The sequence below is a fragment of the Tarenaya hassleriana genome, unplaced genomic scaffold (assembly GCF_000463585.1).
Source record: "Tarenaya hassleriana unplaced genomic scaffold, ASM46358v1 Cleome8, whole genome shotgun sequence".
Taxonomy (NCBI): Eukaryota; Viridiplantae; Streptophyta; class Magnoliopsida; order Brassicales; family Cleomaceae; genus Tarenaya; species Tarenaya hassleriana.
In genome coordinates this window covers 1,971,462-1,990,307 of record NW_010970490.1, presented here as the reverse complement: position 1 = coordinate 1,990,307, position 18,846 = coordinate 1,971,462, and the positions used below count along the sequence as shown (strand labels likewise).

At 39.8% G+C, this 18,846-nt stretch overlaps 5 protein-coding genes across 16 annotated transcripts; 3 read left to right on the top strand and 2 right to left on the bottom strand.

Annotated features, from left to right (window-relative positions):
• Positions 1-377: 377 nt before the first annotated feature.
• On the bottom strand, positions 378-2,797 carry LOC104802467 (scarecrow-like protein 22). The gene has a single exon (XM_010526094.2). It carries the CDS (start codon positions 2,345-2,347, stop codon positions 512-514), a length of 1,836 nt encoding a protein of 611 aa, XP_010524396.1. The 5' UTR covers positions 2,348-2,797; the 3' UTR covers positions 378-511.
• A 1,860-nt stretch (positions 2,798-4,657) lies between these two features.
• On the top strand, positions 4,658-6,409 carry LOC104802466 (autophagy-related protein 8e). Of its 5 annotated transcripts, none has more exons than XM_010526089.2 (6): positions 4,658-4,768; positions 5,025-5,076; positions 5,209-5,264; positions 5,633-5,685; positions 5,862-5,980; positions 6,068-6,409. In XM_010526089.2, exons 2-6 carry the CDS (start codon positions 5,040-5,042, stop codon positions 6,169-6,171), a joined length of 369 nt encoding a protein of 122 aa, XP_010524391.1. In that variant the 5' UTR covers positions 4,658-4,768; positions 5,025-5,039; the 3' UTR covers positions 6,172-6,409. The 5 variants fall into 5 exon arrangements, with proteins under 5 accessions (XP_010524391.1, XP_010524392.1, XP_010524393.1 ...); XM_010526090.1 differs by lacking the exon at positions 4,658-4,768 and adding an exon at positions 4,775-4,925; XM_010526091.2 differs by lacking the exon at positions 4,658-4,768 and adding an exon at positions 4,784-4,863.
• A 1,597-nt stretch (positions 6,410-8,006) lies between these two features.
• LOC104802465 lies at positions 8,007-9,075 on the top strand. Its single transcript, XM_010526087.2, has 2 exons — positions 8,007-8,202; positions 8,572-9,075. The coding sequence occupies exons 1-2, from the start codon at positions 8,074-8,076 to the stop codon at positions 8,893-8,895; spliced, it is 453 nt and encodes a 150-aa protein (XP_010524389.1). The 5' UTR covers positions 8,007-8,073; the 3' UTR covers positions 8,896-9,075.
• Positions 9,076-10,328: 1,253 nt separating this feature from the next.
• Positions 10,329-13,498, top strand: LOC104802463 (spindle and kinetochore-associated protein 1 homolog). Of its 6 annotated transcripts, none has more exons than XM_010526085.2 (10): positions 10,329-10,472; positions 10,552-10,676; positions 10,826-10,938; positions 11,035-11,122; positions 11,282-11,349; positions 11,420-11,525; positions 11,609-11,638; positions 11,929-12,042; positions 12,291-12,393; positions 13,367-13,498. In XM_010526085.2, exons 1-9 carry the CDS (start codon positions 10,376-10,378, stop codon positions 12,366-12,368), a joined length of 819 nt encoding a protein of 272 aa, XP_010524387.1. In that variant the 5' UTR covers positions 10,329-10,375; the 3' UTR covers positions 12,369-12,393; positions 13,367-13,498. The 6 variants fall into 6 exon arrangements, with proteins under 6 accessions (XP_010524387.1, XP_010524386.1, XP_010524385.1 ...); XM_010526084.2 differs by having other exon boundaries at positions 13,375-13,497; XM_010526083.2 differs by lacking the exon at positions 13,367-13,498 and adding an exon at positions 12,718-13,154.
• Positions 13,499-15,066: 1,568 nt separating this feature from the next.
• On the bottom strand, positions 15,067-17,114 carry LOC104802462. 3 transcript variants are annotated; one of them, XM_010526079.1, is made up of 5 exons: positions 16,767-17,114; positions 16,465-16,694; positions 16,302-16,376; positions 15,919-16,059; positions 15,067-15,683 (listed from the first exon to the last, which is right to left on the bottom strand). In XM_010526079.1, exons 2-5 carry the CDS (start codon positions 16,648-16,650, stop codon positions 15,333-15,335), a joined length of 753 nt encoding a protein of 250 aa, XP_010524381.1. In that variant the 5' UTR covers positions 16,651-16,694; positions 16,767-17,114; the 3' UTR covers positions 15,067-15,332. The 3 variants fall into 3 exon arrangements, with proteins under 3 accessions (XP_010524381.1, XP_010524382.1, XP_010524380.1); XM_010526080.1 differs by having other exon boundaries at positions 16,465-16,641; XM_010526078.1 differs by having other exon boundaries at positions 16,465-17,114.
• Positions 17,115-18,846: the final 1,732 nt, after the last annotated feature.

Genomic DNA, 18,846 nt, shown 5'->3' with positions numbered 1-18,846 from the left:
CTTCCTCCAAGAAAATCCCATTTCATTCCGAATGTGGATTCGAGTATCGCCTTCGAGTCAAACCCAAACGGCCCCCGATCCGTGTTTCTGCCATAGCCGGTGCTGAATTGAGCGGGTTTGACGATGACATTTCAAAGGAGGTAACTTTATGCTTTTCCGAATCTTTTGATGTGTTGTTACACTCACTCCCTATAGTGTCTGGGTCGAAAAACACAGTATGACCAAGAGGCATCAAGTGGTTTGAAGGTTTCATTGCCAGTTGTCTGATTCCATGAGCCTCTTTGGCCTGTCATGGAACTTTGCTGAAATGGCTGTCTTTTCAGGAAGTTAATGGCGGCCATGGAATTGCAAAACGTGAGAGATTCTGGTTCTAAGCATCAGGGGAGAGCAAGCCGGTTCAAGAACAGGCTCGTTTTCATAATATTATATTTAGACAGTTAAACCAAGGACACGTGTTCGAAACCATTAACATTGAAAACACAGAACTAAGACTAAAAACATGGAGATGAGCTTACATCTGACATTTCCAAGCGGAGACGGAAACAAGTTCTGTCCTCTGCCAACACAATACAAGGGAAGACGAAGACAGCCTCTTCTCCACGTGGATGCCTCTCCCCGGACTCCTCTGCACCAGACACTCTGCCTGTGCCTCCGCCGCGTGGCTCACACTCGACGCTGTGAACCCACCTTGTCCGAAGAGGCTCCTCCATGGTGGCGCTCTCTCCGTCCAGTGGTGCCGATTTACCAGCAGCCTCTGCATCGACGGCTGCAGCCAGAGCCTCTCGATGCTGTCCGCCACGTCGGAGCTTGGTTTTGCAGCATCCAGGGACTCGAGGAGGGAGGTGTAGTACTGAAGGGCGTGGATCACGGCGTTTGGAAACGGCGCATCGTTGCGGTCGCAGCCTCTGTCGGAGCAAACGACCACGTTTGGTGAGATTTGTCTGAGGAAACGGAGGATTAACGGAAGACAGCCAGAGATAACGGAGCTGATGGGGAGATTCACGGCGATGGCTTCTTTTTCCGACGAGCGAAGGCGCAGAGGCCAGTGAATTGGGTCCAGAAGCAGGTCGAGACAGAGGAGTTCGATCTTGACCGGAATCTCGACTTCTTCGGCAAAGGTTCTAAGGCATTCTTCAGCGAAACGGAGCTCTAATTCGTCAGAGAATGTGGACGGAGAAGCAAACGCCGTTATTTTCAACGGCGGAGCTGCTCTGTTTCTTCCGACGAGTTCTTGCATCAGAGAAGCCCATTGGCTACCGAACCCAACATCGAAATCGATAATGTGGATCTGATCAAACCCTTCCAAGGAATCGAGGATCGCCTGATTAGCCGTAAAGTTGACGAATTGAAGGAACGGAGACGTTTCTGAGAAGGCCCTGTAAGCAGCGATTCTCAAAATCAGATTTTGGGGTGAAGAAATCGCAGAGTCGGAGACGAGGAGCGAGTAGAGTGCTTCGGTGAGGTACAGAGCCGCTCTCTGAAACGGAGGCTTGTTGTTGTTACAGATAGTGTTGTTGAGGTGGTGATTGAGCCGCGCCAATATCCCTTGCGCGATAACGTGGTCCCCGCCGGTTCCGATCAGCTCCGCCGCGTTGAACAGCTGGTTGATCACTGCCGACTGGCTGTCGCAGACCAATTTTGGCGGAGGCGGAGGCGGTTTCTGCCGGCGACTATGAAACGTGTCGTAACCAGGATCCGAGAACGGTAAAGCCCTCTGGTTTTGGTGAAAATCGGGCTGAGACCAGTTCGGACCAAAATTGAGATGCTTTGCCATCGGAGAAGATGGAGAGTTCGACAGCGGAGAGAAAAGTGCCGAACTTTGGTTGATTAGAGCCTCTAGATTCGTAATCTGAATTTTCTCCCCAAAGGATTCAGCGGGCTGTTCTTGAAACACAGCTTGAAGCGGTAAGCCACGATAAACGCCGTCGATCACCGAGCCGGACCCAAACCCGAATCCTGGATCCAGAGCCCCGAATCCGAAACCCGGGTCTCCGACATCTCCCATGATTAACCTGACGATGCTCTGTTCATGACCCGGCGAATCACCGTCGAGATGTTCCAAGCCAATCTGGCCCCATTTCTCATCGGCGACGGAGACGGCAGCGGTGGCGCCGTGGGAGGAAGACAGCACGGTGGTGGAGGAGGAAGCGAGAGGGCTCGGACTTCTCAGACCGTCGAGAGCAGACGTCGGCTCAGAGAAACCACTACTACTTCCGACCACATGGGAGAAATCTCCACCGATTTTCTGAGTGGTTGCCCATATTTTGTCTTTCAAGGAAGAATCTGAACATAGTGAGGAGAAATCCAGACCCCCCTGCCCTTGAAATTGTTCAAAGGGTAGGGGCATGGCATTCGGTCTAAGGAACTATCGATCAGAGCAGATGGAAACAGTGAAAATCCAGTAAACCCTAGATCTCAGAACAAATAAGATTACGAAAGGAGGGAGGGAGAGAGAGAGAGACTCAACAGCTTGGGTACGGAAGAAGAACACATGCAGAAGCTCAAAACTTGTAACTGGCGCCCACTTTTTTTCTCAATAATCATCTCTTTTCTTCATCTCTCTGCCGTGATATGGATGCGTGCAACATGTAAAAGTGGTAAAAGCGGGTCTCCATCGATGCTCTCTCATCTCTGGACTTTTCTCTCTCTATTTTCCTTTGTTTATCATCTCTCCTTTTCTTTCATTTTCTGAGTATTTTCCTTTTCCCCTTTTTCTGTGTGGCTAAGTGTCTGTATATATACTTATCTACATTTGTAATCTTCTTGTCATCGTTACCACGTAGCGCGTGTCTCCACTCTCTCTGTTTTCCTTCATTTTCTCGGCGTTTCTCGGTGAACAAACAGGCTGAGAAATCCAGCCCCCCGACATACCCATTTGCGAAATTGTGTCACACCATGTTCCACTAACTTTAAGAGCAATTTAAACCGTAGATACGAAAACACTGTATAAAATCATTACGGATACCAATGGAAGCTTGCAGAACAAAAGTTGAATTTGACGCAGATGGTTCGCTTGTTTATTTTTTAGAGTTCCCGAAACACCCCTGGGACGACGCAGGGGTATTTCAGTAATTACGGGGAACAACTCTGCAGGTGCCCTTGGCTTTTTTGGAGATTTTGAAGATATCGAGACAAGCCTACCAACGGCTCAGATCGTCTGTCTACTAGATCGTGTGGCTCTAGATTGCATTGGATGCTTTTCTCCAGTTTATTAAAATTTAAAAGTTAGTGTCATACAAACAAAATCTAGGATGGTGACGACTTTAAACTGACGGTTATATTATATAATACTCACGTTTCAAAATGTTGGTTGTTTTAACTTTATTTCACATTTTTTTTAGAAATAAAAATAAAAATCATATATATCTTTTATTTAATAATAAAAACAATATTATCATTAATAATGTATTGGAATTTTTTATTTAATAATAAAAACAATATTATCATTAATAATGTATTGGAATTTGGTAAAGATAAAATTGGAAATTATTTTAAAAAATATATTGGAAATGTAAAATGATAAATATTTTGAAACATGGATAATAATCTAAAACTATAAATATTTTGAAACGGAGGGAGTATTTTTTTGCGATAAAAATAGTTTGATATAAATGTTTAAAAATCTAAAAATAAATTTCGAAAATATCGAGTCGTTACTATAATTTTAAAACCTTACGTACTTGTATTAAGAAATGAGACGAGATAAGCAGCAGTGGGATTTTCATTTTCCCAATACAACATTGAAATTTGAATGCCCAGGTGGCATCATCTACATTATTAGTACTCTCCGTTTCAATATAAATATCGTTTAGAGATTATTTTTTGTTCTAAATAGCTGTTATTTTATATTTTTTAGTTAATTTTATTTCTAATTCTATTTTTAATTAAAAATATCAAATTTTAATAAAATATTACTGAGAATATGATTTAATAAAGATATATATGATTTTTCAAAAATTTTTAAAATATGTAAAAAAAATTAAAATCATATTTATATTGAAATGGAGATTGACATTATATGGGTTTAGATAAAAAAAAAACAAATGTGTTTGTTTCGATTAAGAAATAACAGAAAATGTGGGCCCATACTTAGCATTTTAGTGGGCCTAACGGATATCATTTGGTTGCATCAATTATGGGCCTTGATCCACAAAGAAAAGCTGTCTCTTTCTGACTATTAATCCTTTTTAAACTATGTTATTATTTTCAATTAAATACTCTTTATTTTATTACTGTAGAATATTCCAATTGGAGCATTTTCTACAAAGAAAAGTCGCTACTCCAACTGCCATCTTTAATTAAATAACAATACGACTTAAATAATGGCTACGTGAGATAAAATTTAAATAATCGGCCCAAAAGGCCAAGGGTAATGTAACTAAAACGTGTTCTCCACTCAAAACGGGCCAATTTTTGGAGCGATGCAATCATTGTGAAATTTAATCGTATTTTGTTAATATTCGATTTACTTTAAACAAATAATTTTGAAGCGGAATTATATATATATAGAGTATTAAGTTTTGGATATTTAATCATTCTATTCTATTCAATTTAAATTTTTTCTTAAACTAAAATATGCACCGTTACAAGAATTTGGTCAACGTTAAAAGAACGATACATCATACACTATATTATTGTATTTATCTGCGGCGAAAGCTAACCCGAAGTTCACGTTATTTAACAACAGAACATTAAAAAAAAAAAGCAGGAAGAAGTCCGTTTTTTTTTTTCCAGAGTTTTATCCTTATCCATTCCGAGATCTATCGGCGTGAGTTTCTCTTAGCTTCTTCTCGATTTCTCCGGGATTACGAGGAAATAACTGAAGAAGCGGATTCTGTAACTTATTCGTTTCTGAAATCCGTTGTGGGTGCCGGTTGAATTAGGGTTTCGTTTGGGGATTTGGAGTTTTTTGGCGGAATTTAGATGTATTATTAGATTCTGATTGAAATTTTCCTGCTTAGTTCATATTTCAATTACTGGGTAATTTTTTTTTATTCTGGTCGGTTTTGGAATCTTGTTTGCAGCAATCCGAGGGAAAGATGAACAAAGGCAGCTTCAAGTTGGATCATGACTTCGGTATGTGTTTTCGTTTGTTCTGTTGACTATATATCGTGATCTCACTCTCCGATCAATACAACATATACATGTATTGGTGTATGTATGTGTGTGTGTGTGTGTATATGAAGCTTCGTGGGCGATTGTGCGCAGAGAAGAGGAAGGCTGAGGCTGCAAGGATCAGGGAGAAGTACCCTGACAGGATCCCTGTAAGCTTTTTATGTGTTTTGTCTTCGTATTTTATCATCTCTCATGTCTGCCTGTTTTTCAAAACATGGGTCTTGAGAAAATTTCTATTTAGTTTTTGCACTGATATCATTCGACCATAGCCCATGTGAAAATCGATGCTATGTTCCATGTGAAAGGGTAATGTTACATGATCCATAATCTAATGAAATATCTTCTATAACTTTGATCTGTGTCTAAGCCCATGAGGCTTCAGACAAAGCTGTGTTAGTTGTTGTTCCTCTGTTGTGAACCCTGCCCTTGTCTTGGCAGAGAGGCTGATAACAGGTTAAGACCAAATATCAATCAATGCCCATATTGATCACATGAGAATTCGCTTGCTTTGTCGTAGGTAATCGTGGAGAAGGCGGAGAAAAGCGACATTCCAAACATCGACAAGAAAAAGTAAGCCAGATCCGTTCGATCGTAGTACCATTATGCGTTGAACAAGATTGTTAATCATCTGAAACATCGGATAATCTTCACCCGCATTGTCGATCATAGTAACATTATGCGTTGGACAAGATTGTTAATCATCTGAAATATCGGATAATCTTCAACCGCATTGTCGAAATCTGCAGGTACCTCGTCCCGGCTGACCTGACGGTCGGCCAATTTGTTTACGTTATTCGGAAGAGAATCCAACTGAGCGCCGAAAAGGCTATCTTCATATTTGTAGACAACGTTCTTCCTCCCACAGGTATATCCTGCCTTACAATCCCTAGACCGTTTTTCTTCTAAAAAAAATCTTGTTTTTATGCCGTGTTGGTGCTTGAACTTGTTGCAGGGGCGATAATGTCGACGATCTACGACGACAAGAAAGACGAAGACGGGTTCCTCTACGTCACATACAGCGGAGAGAACACGTTCGGGTTCCCGGTTGATCTATGATCTGATATAAATCGAAACTCGGAAATCCTCTTTGGAATAATGGGAAATCAAAAGACGCAATTGTTCAAAGGGGTGTTAGTGTAAATACTGCATGGATCCTTGCATGTGCATGTTTCATAAGTACTTGATCATGTTCCTGAGACGGTCTGACACTTCGTAAATGTGTGTAATATTCTGTTTCAGTGGTTGTTTTCATCGTCAGTAAGCAATGAATGGCATGATTTCCTTGCTTCATAAATGTCACATCCCAATGTTATTTGCGCTTTGATCTCTCAGACAAATGGTTAAGGGACCAGACTTTTCGAAAACCGTTAATCCACATTTGATGCGTCCTGTTCTTCGCATGCATGGATCAGCACCATCAGAAAGACCTTGTGATCTGACGTGGCTATGGTTATGATGATGTGTCATCACACGTCGGCGGTCAGTCCTGAGGGACCGATGGCAAACGGGATGGCGGCACGGGTGGGGACGATATCCACGTGGCAACAGTGCGAGGCACATGGGGAAGTGACACGTGTCGAGGGTGGCGGTAATGGCGGCTAAGGGGCACCACCCTTGGTTGGTGCCTTCGGTGGTGTTCCACGTCGACTTGTCTGCTCTTGTTTTCCATGAATCCCCTCCTCCACGTCGTGGGCCCCACACTGCCCTCCTCTGTTCCATAGATCCGTGTCTTTGGTCCCACTCACACGTTACTTTTTTGTTTTTACATCTTTCCGTAGCGTATTCCTCCCACCCATGACCCTCCAGTTTTTTTTTTTTTAACTCTCAAATATTTTTTCCTAGTATTTTTCTTGCATAAATGGGGCAACAAATCGCCTTTGCGAAACGAAATCAGATCGTCACGTAAACAGGTGCATGCATGCATAACGCGATAAAACAAACAATCAATCAATGACATGGAAATTCTGCACCTTAATAACTATGGCTTGATCAAACATGAAGAGTTAATACACGGCGATCGATCACTCTTTGGCCAGACGTTACGAGGAAGAAACAAAAAAAAAAAACAAGATTATTAAAAGTTTGACATGCATGCTTGGTTTTTTGGATAAACTTGCCATGCAGACATACATATGTGTACGTGTTCGTAACTAAGCAGAACTTATACACGATGTATATATATATATATATATTCCTCTAACCACCACATATACATATTACTTATTCCTTTTTTTCCCTTGCCATGAAATGCCACAAACGGGAACATTCTTGGCGAGTGATGTTTTCGCCATTGAAAATATCGATACTCGATGTTGGGCTTCCCGATATTTAGAAAGACAAGAGTTTTTAGGGAGACAGGCTGACAAAGGAAGGCATAAAACCATGTTAAAATGCTTAAACTCCTAGGGCAGAGACAATGGACTGTGATCTTAAAAATTGAACTCCTAGGGATAATCAACCCAAGCATATATTCATTTAACTTCTTTCATTTGTTCGTTTTTAGGACTCGCTAGATTTTCTCCTCATCAATTTAACGCAAATCAACATTATAATAATCTTATAATTATTGTTATATATACATGATACATCTCTCTCCAAGCGCTACAAGTAGCCGAGTGAAACAAGTGGTTAGGTTTCTTCTGTTTCCCTGGTTGGGTCGGTCGATATCTCTCTCAATGGGACCCGTTTGATCGGAATTGGTCAGAGAAAGGGACAGGGGAGGACCCCTCCATATCCAACCCTCACGTCACTTTTCCTCTCATTACCCATACATTTGCATGTTCTTCATGGATAGACTCCTCTCTCTGCATTTATTACGTCCAATCTCCTCCTCCTTTACAAATATCACGCTTCCCTCATAGCTTCTACGACCACTATCTTCCCCACAAAAAATAAAAATCCTTTGCGATACCCTTTCCTTCAACGAGAGTTTCTCTTAATTTGATCTACCGGTTGAATATGTCTGCAAGCTCTTACCGCCTCATTCTTCTCTTTCTCCTCTTCGCATGTATTCGTTTATGTGACGCTCGTCGTCTTTCTTCTATGGAAAAGAAACTTGATGTGGACCATAATCACTTAAACAAGAAGGTAAGCATCTGGAATTTTAATTTGTTCACTTTTCGTGTTATACACAATACGTGCACTACCCTCCGCACGCTTACGTGGAATTACTTAGCATGGTATGTTGAAGATTGTAAATTAGAGTAGTTGTAATGGGCATATTTCTTTGTTTCAGACCAACGTTTTTTTATCAGTGTACCGTCAACCTAGCATATAACATCGATGCACCATACCAACTGAGACTGACGATATATATACATATATATATATGCACAATATTTGTATTCATCGAGACTTGGTGAATTTGAACGTGGAAAGGCATGTCCTATAGATTTTTAATTAGTTGATGTACTCTTGATTAAACACTAACAGATTTCACGCTTTCCATGTGACCAGTATGAAGATGAAAGCTTAAAGTCGAAAGCTTTTTCAAAAGAGAAGGCCGACGTATCGAACCAATCACCGAGAAACGATCGAACCGATAAGTTGGATCAATCTGATCGGTCCAATAACGACAAAGCTGGAGTTCATGTCCGGAAATCGACGATGGACGATAAACAAAGACGGAAACGTACTTCAATAGACGAGACAACGTCGTATAAAGAGGTTTCGAGATCATGGAAGGTGGTTCCGCAGAAGGCGAATCGCCGTAGAGAGGAACATCCTGGTTTCAATCTTGATTACATGCAGCCCTCCATTCACCCCCCTCACCATAATTAGATAACTTCCCCTGACCATACCGATCGAAGTCAAACATATAATGTTTTTCCACATGTTGACTTGTGTCTGGTCCAAGATGACACTTAAAAAACTCCTTGTTAGAGATCTAGATCTTAAATTTCTAGTTTTTGGTTTCACGGAGCTTTTTTATTTTTATTTTTAATTCCATTATACGTTATGGTGAGGTAATATATTGTACATTATTAATTAAATATAGTGTTTTACTCTGACGTTGAGTTCCTGTTTAACTCTTTTACCTAGTGCCTTTGACTATTTCTTCACTTGATATTCTCGCATTGTTTTTCTATAAATTCACGCGTGCATGCATGCATTTGTATTCGATCGTGTACATGAAAACGAGCATGTCCATTACAAAAAAAAAAAAAAAAAAAAACATATGCATGTCTACGCTATACAACATTTTTACTCGCGTATAAGCTTAAAATACTCCGCATTTTTTTATTGTATTTTATTTGTTTCGTATGTGTGTATACGTGCATGCAATGGACCTTTTTTTTTTTTGGAGTCTTAAGCATACGTTGCTATTGAATTGCGCGCAAATCCACGCGACAAATTTAACGTGTGTGTATATAACTGCGTCGATACATACAATCGACAATGAGAGACAAACATCCCGCATTAGGATCCTTGATAAAAGGCGACGCTTACGGGTTTATGCCACTTCCCGATGTCATGTTCGGGTAAAATCGAAGTCTTTTCACCATTTTGTTAAACTATTGTCAATCGGTCGGTCCATCTAAAAAAAACGGTTATTTTTACGGTTTATATATATCTGTAACGGTCAAATTTAATAGAAGTAATATTAGTGTTAGTCTTCTGAGTTGTCTACAGGGACATTTGGAAAAATATTCGTTAGGATCTTGCTGAAATAAAACTATTGAATGATGGTTAAAGAACTATAAAATGTTAAAAAAATATATATAATTATGGTTCGTCTGCAGGTTAAAAAAACGATGTCTTTTCCTAGTCCGCCAACGCATTTCCCAGTCGCTTATCTATATCTATTGTCCACTTTAACAACACGGTAACCATCCCGATTGCTCTTTGAATAGAAATAAAGAAATACGATATAATATTAATCACACAAAGAAAAACGAAATACCGCAGAATACTTTACGTTGTGGAATATTATTATCTATTTTCTTAAAATTGACTAAAAAAGAATTAATGTTGTTAGACTAATATTTTATTTGGTAATTAATGATTTTGGACGAGTATTTGTCTTTTTCTCGGAGACACTCTTAGCCTCTAGGGCCGCCAGAAGGTTTATAACAAATGGCCCAAAGTTCGTGCAATTGAGGCCCAATTTAAAATGGGCCTGATTATCTCTAAAGCCTGACATTTACTTTTTTGCTCAATGACAGCCTGAAATATTTCCCGCCAAAATCATTTTTTTTCTGGAATCTGAAAATTTAATCGAGAGAGAAAGAGAGAGAGAGAGAGAGAGAGAGAGAGAGAAATGGAGGCCAAGGAAGCCGGATCTTCGCTGGATTCACTGATTTCTACCTTCAACAATCGTATCAGCGAGTTGCAGGAACTCGTCATCGCCAGAAACAGTGAGCCACTCGGACACGCGGCTTGATGCGATCCGCTCTTCATCCAACCGCTGACGATTTGTTCTTCCGTGTCCTGCAGTGTATCCGGCGAGTAGTATCCCCGATTTATCGGCGATCGATACGGCGTTGAAGGCCATGGAGCTCCAGGTGCAGTCGATCAAGGACCGATTGCGCGAAGAGACTGATGCAATTCCCAAAGCCAAGGTGTGTCTCGGCTCAGTTAGGTTAGGTTTCGTATTGATTGAGAACGTAGGATTGAAGATGACCTCTCGTTCGTTCCGATTTTAAGGGGAGATGTAGAACTCCCCCTGGGCTTCGCGATCTTAATTTAATTATACCGTTGTCGCTTGTAGAAACTTATAGAGGCGTCCCTGCAACAGCAAAAGAAATTGCAGAAGATGTCTGTTTACGCACTTTCTCATCTTCCTGACAGAACGACGATGTTGAATTCAGATGTCAATAGAAGGTATATATACGAACTAGTCTTTAGCCTTTCAGCCAGTTCCTAAGCCGATTTTATTGTAAGATATGTTTTACAATCTAGGCACTTCATTTCTTTCAGTTTGCTACAAGAAAACGCCATGCGACAAGAGCGGAGTTCTGGTTTCAACTCTTTGAAAGTCCAGGAGGAAGCTGTTGTGTTACCCAAGGTAAACATGTGTAGCAAAAACCTGATTTTTCTTTAAAAATGGTTCAAAATTTGCTGAATTGATTGTTCTACATTCAATAAGACTATATGAGAAACTGTAGCCTATCCTCTATTCTGTTCACAAAGGACTTGATGTCCAGTTTTTGCCGCTTATTTCCAGGAGAAAAAGGGGCGTGGGTCTCCTCCTCTCTGGTTCATTACTGCAGAGGAACTTGGATCCCTCTCTTCGTAAGTATTTCCGTCCTTTATCTTTCTTATATCACAAACACATTGCTTGACTTAGCTTTTTCCCGCCAAGGTACATGAGAGGAAGGCTAACACTGGAGAAGGTTAATGCGGCTATCAGTGATATGGCTTCATACGCTGAAGCAAATGCTCAGCTTATTGTGGCCCCAAAGAAGAAGGTACTGCTTCCGTCCAACTATTTGCTCCAGGATTTGATTATTTTGATACATTCTTAATGATATTTGTGCATTATGTTGTGAAGCTGGCAGAAAATCTCTGGGAAAGAGCACTGGTAAGCTATACCTCATTGGTCAAACTTCTAAGGTGAAAAGATTATTTTTATTACAAATAAATTGCTAAAAAGTCATGGTGGCGACGATGTTTGTTTCATCCTTTCGCGAGCTGTTATTTTAACTGGTTTTGGTATTGACAGTGGCTGTGTATTTCCTATCTTCATCTGCTTCCGAAACAGCTCTTTTCAAACTCCGAAAATATGGTTTTGTTTTGCTTGATACCTTGTGAAATTGCTGGGGAGGGCCATGGATTTTTTATTTGTGAATTTGTTTTGACAACTCTATCTAGGAACTCCGCGATATCGGAGCAACAGAAACAGTTAAGGGGAAATTCTTCTTCCTTGAATCTGACATGAAAGGACCCGTGTTGAAACTGGACAACACTGGAAAAGCAATAGTAACAGTGAGTTCTTCCTTCATTTTAATGACATTTTGTGTATGTAACCCTCATTTATCACTGGAGCTATGCTTATTACTCATATTCTTAAGGTGTGACCAATCATGCCCAAGTTCTTCTGCTACTTTGTCAATTGGTATGGTTGGGTCGAAGACTTGGGCTTGTTGGATTTGCTGTATGAAGTTATGAACTGGAATAATGTTATGGACAGAATAAACTGTAAGATCCTTTTTTTATATTGTGATGTAAAACAGGTTCTTCGTCACCTTGGTCGCATCAGTGAGGCTCGCGTTGGTCATCAACGTGTAATCATACTTGTGAAGCCCCACTAGAACCTGCCTTCACTGCCTTCTGCATGTACGTTCCTTTCTACTTCCTCTAATGTTATCTTCTTGTAGACTTTAAAAACTCATTCATACGTCCACAGATTAACAAGCGATCATCTTGCACTATGTCTAAGATAATTATGGTGTTTACTGACATGTCAAAATAATGGCGTTTTCATCTGAAACAGGCCCCATTGCAGATAGGGCTGTGACTGTAAATTGTTTAGTACTAACCAGAGGAAAGTTATGAGACCAGAGCAATAATGCAACTATTTGTTTGGCTTATCAAAATATACACTGACTGGATCTTATCTTGAGGGTCCGAATGAAATCTAAAGACACTTGGGTTGAACAGCTCAGGAATCAGCCTATGGAGCCGTATCCTGTGCATTCAAACAAGTGAAAAAAAAATACGACTTTTTCTTACACATTGCAGAATGTCCCAAACTGACATCCCTTTGCAAGTTGCAAGGACCAGTTGGTGAAGAGTTTTGTTGTCCCATTCAGTATCTGAGATATTACAACATTTTATGCACATCATAACCTTCTTCTATATAAATGATATTGCAATCTTGTGCATATCATAACCTTCTTTCTTCTCAATTGTAATATCCGCTGACTGTCCTAAAGCCCCTAAAATACCGAAGATCCCCCAAAAGGTCTCGCCCGTTATTCCAAATTGCCCGAGCGATACCCTTAAGCTCGGTCTGTGTGGTGATTTGTTGAATGGATTGGTTAGCCTTTGTTGTAGGCAAGTACTTCTGCTGATGTTGAAGCTGGCTACTTGGTCTCTACACTGCCCTTAAGGCCAATAACCTTAGTCCTCCTGTTAGAGTCTTAGATTGAAAATATATATCCCAACGCCGTGGACGTTGTTTAAAGGGACAGTATTGGTAAATGTGCCACATTAAAAAAAGAGATGGATTTGGGACCAATATATAGTTTTTGGGTGGAGATAAGACCCAAATTATATCAAATTGGTATCAGTGTCAACCGATTTTTAGACATGCAGACGACGCGGCGCGAGAGGAATGATCGGGAGAGGAGCACAAAAGGTGCGTAGTCGCCAGCGATCGAGAAGCTGTTAGTGTTGTGGTCGTCGCTGTCTAAACGGACGGTATTGTTACCATAATAGAAATATTTGGGACAATTGAGTATATATTGGAATATGGGCATCCCCTCTCACCAAACTAATTTTTGGGATAAATTCTACCCATGAACCTTGAGATTTAATTGGGCCATTATTTCATTGTTTGACATACAAAATCAAAATAAATAATATATCATTGCAATGTTTAAAATTAAATTAATCGAATTCAAACAAAACAAAAAATCATTTTGAAAATAAATATTTAAAAACAAATAATTGGAATAAAAATTAAAATATAACTGGAATGGAAATGGCGAGCCTCAAATAATGATATGGGGTTAGTGGCCCAAGCCCATAAGAAAGTGATTTTTAATACCAACATATATATATGTGTGTGCGTGTGTATTCTTAAACCCTTATTTTCTTGGCGAGGCTTTAATTTTACACAAGATGGTTACAATTTATTTAGGCATAGTTGATAAGATTAGAGAATATTAAAATTTTATAGAAACCCACAATTTCCATATTAGTGTAGTTTAAGTATTTTTACTATATGTACATTGGATTGGTGAAAGACAAGGAAATAAATAATAAATGGAGGGGAGGGGAGGTTTCAAATGAAGTGGGTATAAATAGACGGTCCAAAAAACAACATGGAGAGTAAGATGTGCAAAACCAAAGTGGTCCCCCGATTCATCATCCAAGAACACGAGCGAGCAACGACTATTTGCATCAGATTCATACACATATATCAAAATGTCTGTGCCACAGTTTTGTCTTATTCTGGTAAAAAAAAAAATCTAAAAAAACAAAATTTTAGTAGTGTCGTCTCTTTTGGGCGTGCAATAAAAAACAATTCCCAAATAAAAAGACAGAAAACAGACTCGGTGTTTTTTTTTTCTTATCATATGATAAAAACTCATTACACATAAAAGTTGTCAATGACCTCGTCTCCTTCCTTAACGTATCAGATAATGGAACCAAGTAATATACGGTCCGGGCCAAATGCATTTATTGAAGGATTACTAACCATAATGGCCGCATCCAACTATGGCCTTGAATGGTAGGAGTTTTTGGAGTTTTTAGAATCCAAAAACAAAAAAAAAACAACATTCAAGTTTTTACAAAATTACTTTTCCTAAAAACTAGGAAAGCCATTTTAGTGAAAAAATCAATGAAAAACCAAAAGCTACTTTTTTTGAGTTTTCAAATATTATAAAATCCAAAAGCCAAAAACCAAAAACTAAAAACCAAAATCCAAAAACTAAAACCAAAAACCCAAAATAGAAGCCATATATTTCAATCTTCTTCAAATTCTCGAATAGATGAAGAATCAATTCCCTCGAAATCGATCGTTCAAATCTATCGATCATTCCCACAAAATCGGAATTGTGGAAGATGGCAAATGAATATGGATACGATGAAGATAAATTAAAAACATAAAATCAATTAAAAAAAATATTATTAATTGTGTCGATTATAACGAGAGTAGGCACATTAATTTGGATAAATTTTGAATTACCCAAACGTTAAAATTCATTTTAATTGTTTCAAAGTTCTCCGACCGCTGCATCGACCAAACACATTGATTGCTAGTCAGTAGAATAGTGGTAATGTAACAATGTGCCCCCAAACACTAATTTCCTCACCTAAAAGCCCAACTCATAGTATTAAATCGTTGAAAAGTATTCGTGGAACTCGTCGATCTACGTGGCCAACAAAAAGATTTTGACAAAATCAATCGGCTGAGATCTTTCCGTATCTTTTTTTTTTCTGCCAATAAATTCAGATATATAAAAATTAATATACCGACTACTCCACGTGTATTATACTTCTTTATGCTCGCCATCTCGCTATTCCGTCCGTATAACCTAGAATCCTTAATAGAGCGGAGCCCGTTGCGGCGGAGTATTCTTTCGCCGGTTCAAGAAACTCGCCTGACCTCCCGGAGCCGGCGAAGATTCCGCCGTGATTCTCCGGCAAGACGCGCCCAAGCTGCTTCTCTTTCTCCGCACGATCTCGGTGGTCGCGGCGGTGCAGACGAGGGTCCTGCACCAGACTACGCCGTCGTTTCCGCCCGACCCGGAAGACGTCCGGTTCGACCCGACCGGTTCGAGAGTGGAGTCCGGCGTCATCAGACCTTCGTCTAATGCATTTTCCGTTAAAGGGAGAAACTTGCAATCACGAAGAAACCCTGAGAGGTCGCCTTGTCGTTTCGTGACGTCATTAATCTGAAATTAACAAAAGATTTACCTTTTTTTTTAAAGTTCAGAAAAGGTAGACGTGTGCGTATGCGCATACACGTATGCGAGTGTGTATGCGTGTATCGAAAAACGAACATCGACCCAGATGAGGAAAGGTGCAAAATTGAACTGGGCAGGCAAGAGAGATTTGAAACAAGTGCTCAATTATGGATAAAAAAAAAACGTTACTTTTTCGAAGAAAAAGAATAAAGAAAGGAGAAACCTTGCAGGAGATGGAACAGAAGAGATACGGAGATTGGAGGCTTCGCTCGCAGGTGCAGCAAATGTTGCCGGTTACCCTGAACTGTCTTGTCGGCGGCCTTTGGTTGATGAATACCACTTTTGCGCTGTTCGTGATGTATGACTATCGCATGAATAATCAAATACGTCAAAAAGATTTCAAATCATCCGCGAATTACGCTACGCGTCTTAGTCGAAGAAAATCGGTGTGATTAGGCACGATAACCCATGAGAATATCTCCTTTTTTGCTTCGTCTTCCTCTTCATCAAGAATTAACAACTAAGACCTCTCCTTCATGCGATTTCAGGTGCAGATTTAAAGAGAAGAAATGGAGTGAAATCATAGCAGACTTTAAGAGAAGGTACCTGGATAAAAGAGCAGTCCATCAAGCTTGAAGCGTCCTCCAGCCTCAAGACGTCGTGATAAACATACCTTCTTATCTGAAAATTTCCACATGAACAAAGAATCAGAGCTTTTTTCTTTTTCTGGAGACGGAATTCGGGAAAAAAAATAAGGAGAGAGAGGAACCTGGAGAAGACGGTGAGAGGTGTGGGAGGTGAAGCAGTGAGGGCAGATGGTGAGACAGCAGTCAAGGCAGAGAATGTTCTTCTCGTTCTTCTTGTCTTCTTCATGGACCAAACAAGCGTTGAAGAACTTCTCCTTCAGTAACACCCCAAGCCATGCGGGATTCTCCCCAGATCCCAACTGCATCATTCACGCCAAGTTTCGACCTTTCATTTCAATTTCCCATTTTTGTTCTTCCACCAAAAAACCCATCAGAAAAAAAAAAAGAGTTTCAGTACGAGAAAACCAAATATCAAGACACCCACCATGGCGGAACCACTTGTGTTCTTCCTTCTTATCTCTTCCTTGTTCCTTCTTATCTTCTCGGATGCGTCTCTGAGAAGAGAGAGAGAGAGTAATGGTCAGGCGGTTTGAGCTCTCAGTGATGGAATTCACTGACCATTCGGGGGGAGAGAGAGAGAGAGAGCGGCCGGCGTCTGGAGAGACAGTGCCACTAGCTATTTAAACGAGTTTCCCTCTAGGATTGTGAAATATGTTCCTCTAGTAGCCTTTTTGTTTAATTAGTGATTACAAGATTTGGATTCTCTCAGTTGTATTTAAGCTCCGTATTTTGTTCGCCCTAATGACTTTTTTTTTGTAGTAATTAATTTTTTTTTGGTACATCAGTCAAAATTCATTCGTGGGTCTGGACTTCCGGGTATCATATGAAACGATAAAATTCAACTAATTGTTAGTTAGACGTTTTAAGAGGTTGGTCCATACATTCTCAATTAATCGTTATGTGTTTGGTTTTTGTTTTATTTAAATATTATTTAGACGTTGGTTTGGTTGGCGTCGAGGTCTGGTACTGGCCACACTGGGGGGGCTCTCTGGTTACTGTGCAAAGTGCAAAATGACAAGACCCCTTGCAGTCTCTTTTCCCTTCTCTCTCTCTCTCTTGTTTTTGTAATTTCCCATTTCTCGATGGCAATTCCGTAAAACCAATTAGACAAAGGTCCAATAACGCACCTCCTCCACTCACTAGTTACTTGTTTCATGGAACAACGAAAACAGAATGCGTAGCCCGTCATAATTATAAATAGAATTGATCATATTATAATATTTCAATATTCCGAGACATTTGTCTAAGAACAGCGCAAAGTTTATGGGAAAATAAAAATAAAAATTACACGCCTCACGACGTACCAAATAACATTCTAGATTGTAACGTGTGGTGAGATCTAAATGTAAGAAATAAGGTAACGATTTATATATTTAATTTAATTTAATAATAAAAAAAATAAGGCTAGAGAGGAGGGGAGGGTAGACAAACGGGGTGATGATCAGAGAAGGCGTACGGAGCAGCCAGCAGGAACGGCAGACGACGACTCACACCCCGCAGCCAGCTGTCACCTTTCAATACTTTTCCTCATTCGTACGGGTAATTTTGTAATTTCACTTTTAATGGGCCTCGGCCTTTCTCCTTCTTCATAGTTTTGTCTTTGTGAGCCCATTGGTACTAATTAATGGGCTTTATGGGCCCATTTGTGCATCCCGTTTTCTCCTTCGGTCCGCTCGGTTAATTTGCGCATATACAAATATCCACATAGAGTGTGTTTATATATGTGTATATATATGCGCGTGTGTGTGTGTATATAACACTGAATGCTGTCTGCTAAAAGCATCACAAAGGCATCAAGAAAGCGGGAAATAAAGCAAAGCCCAAGATGAGATTTGGAAGACATGCCTTGCAAAGTTGCGTTGGATGCCATGATGAGTCTTGGTGGTCAATCAAAGCTTTCCTAATTTGTTGTAACGGCAGAAAAGAATATCAATGGGAGACAAGACAACACCAAAACCCTCTTTCTGGAACGGAGGCTAATGTTTTTAGGCGACAAATCTTATTAAAATCGTACCACCAACTACAAAATTCAATGCAGTTTTAATAGTAATATTAATGTATATAAATTAATGGTAAATACAAAATGAAGAGTGGGAAGCCTCAACTACACGATGGTGCGTTTCACATTTTATAGATTTATGCGTCGACGTAGAAGCCAAGAGTAGTATTTTGAACGAATCAAATTCCACACGAATGCCAAAAAAATCACATGAATATGGTTTAATTAAAACTTTGTTTTTTTAAACCAAAAAATAAATAAATCTTTGTTCTAGACGATGTCTGTGATGCAGCCAAGTGACCAATGCAGTCGTTTTAGCATTTTTTTCCCTTGTTACCGTTAACCAAATCGTCAAAAAAAAAAGTCAGCGGATTTGGCGATGAGCGTGAAATAAAAAAATAAAATAAATTCATTGAAAATAGGAAAATAGAAAAATAGAGAGAAAAAAAAAAACACAGGAAAATGCACACGCGAAGGGAAGGCTCTGCAAATCCCAAACCGGCAT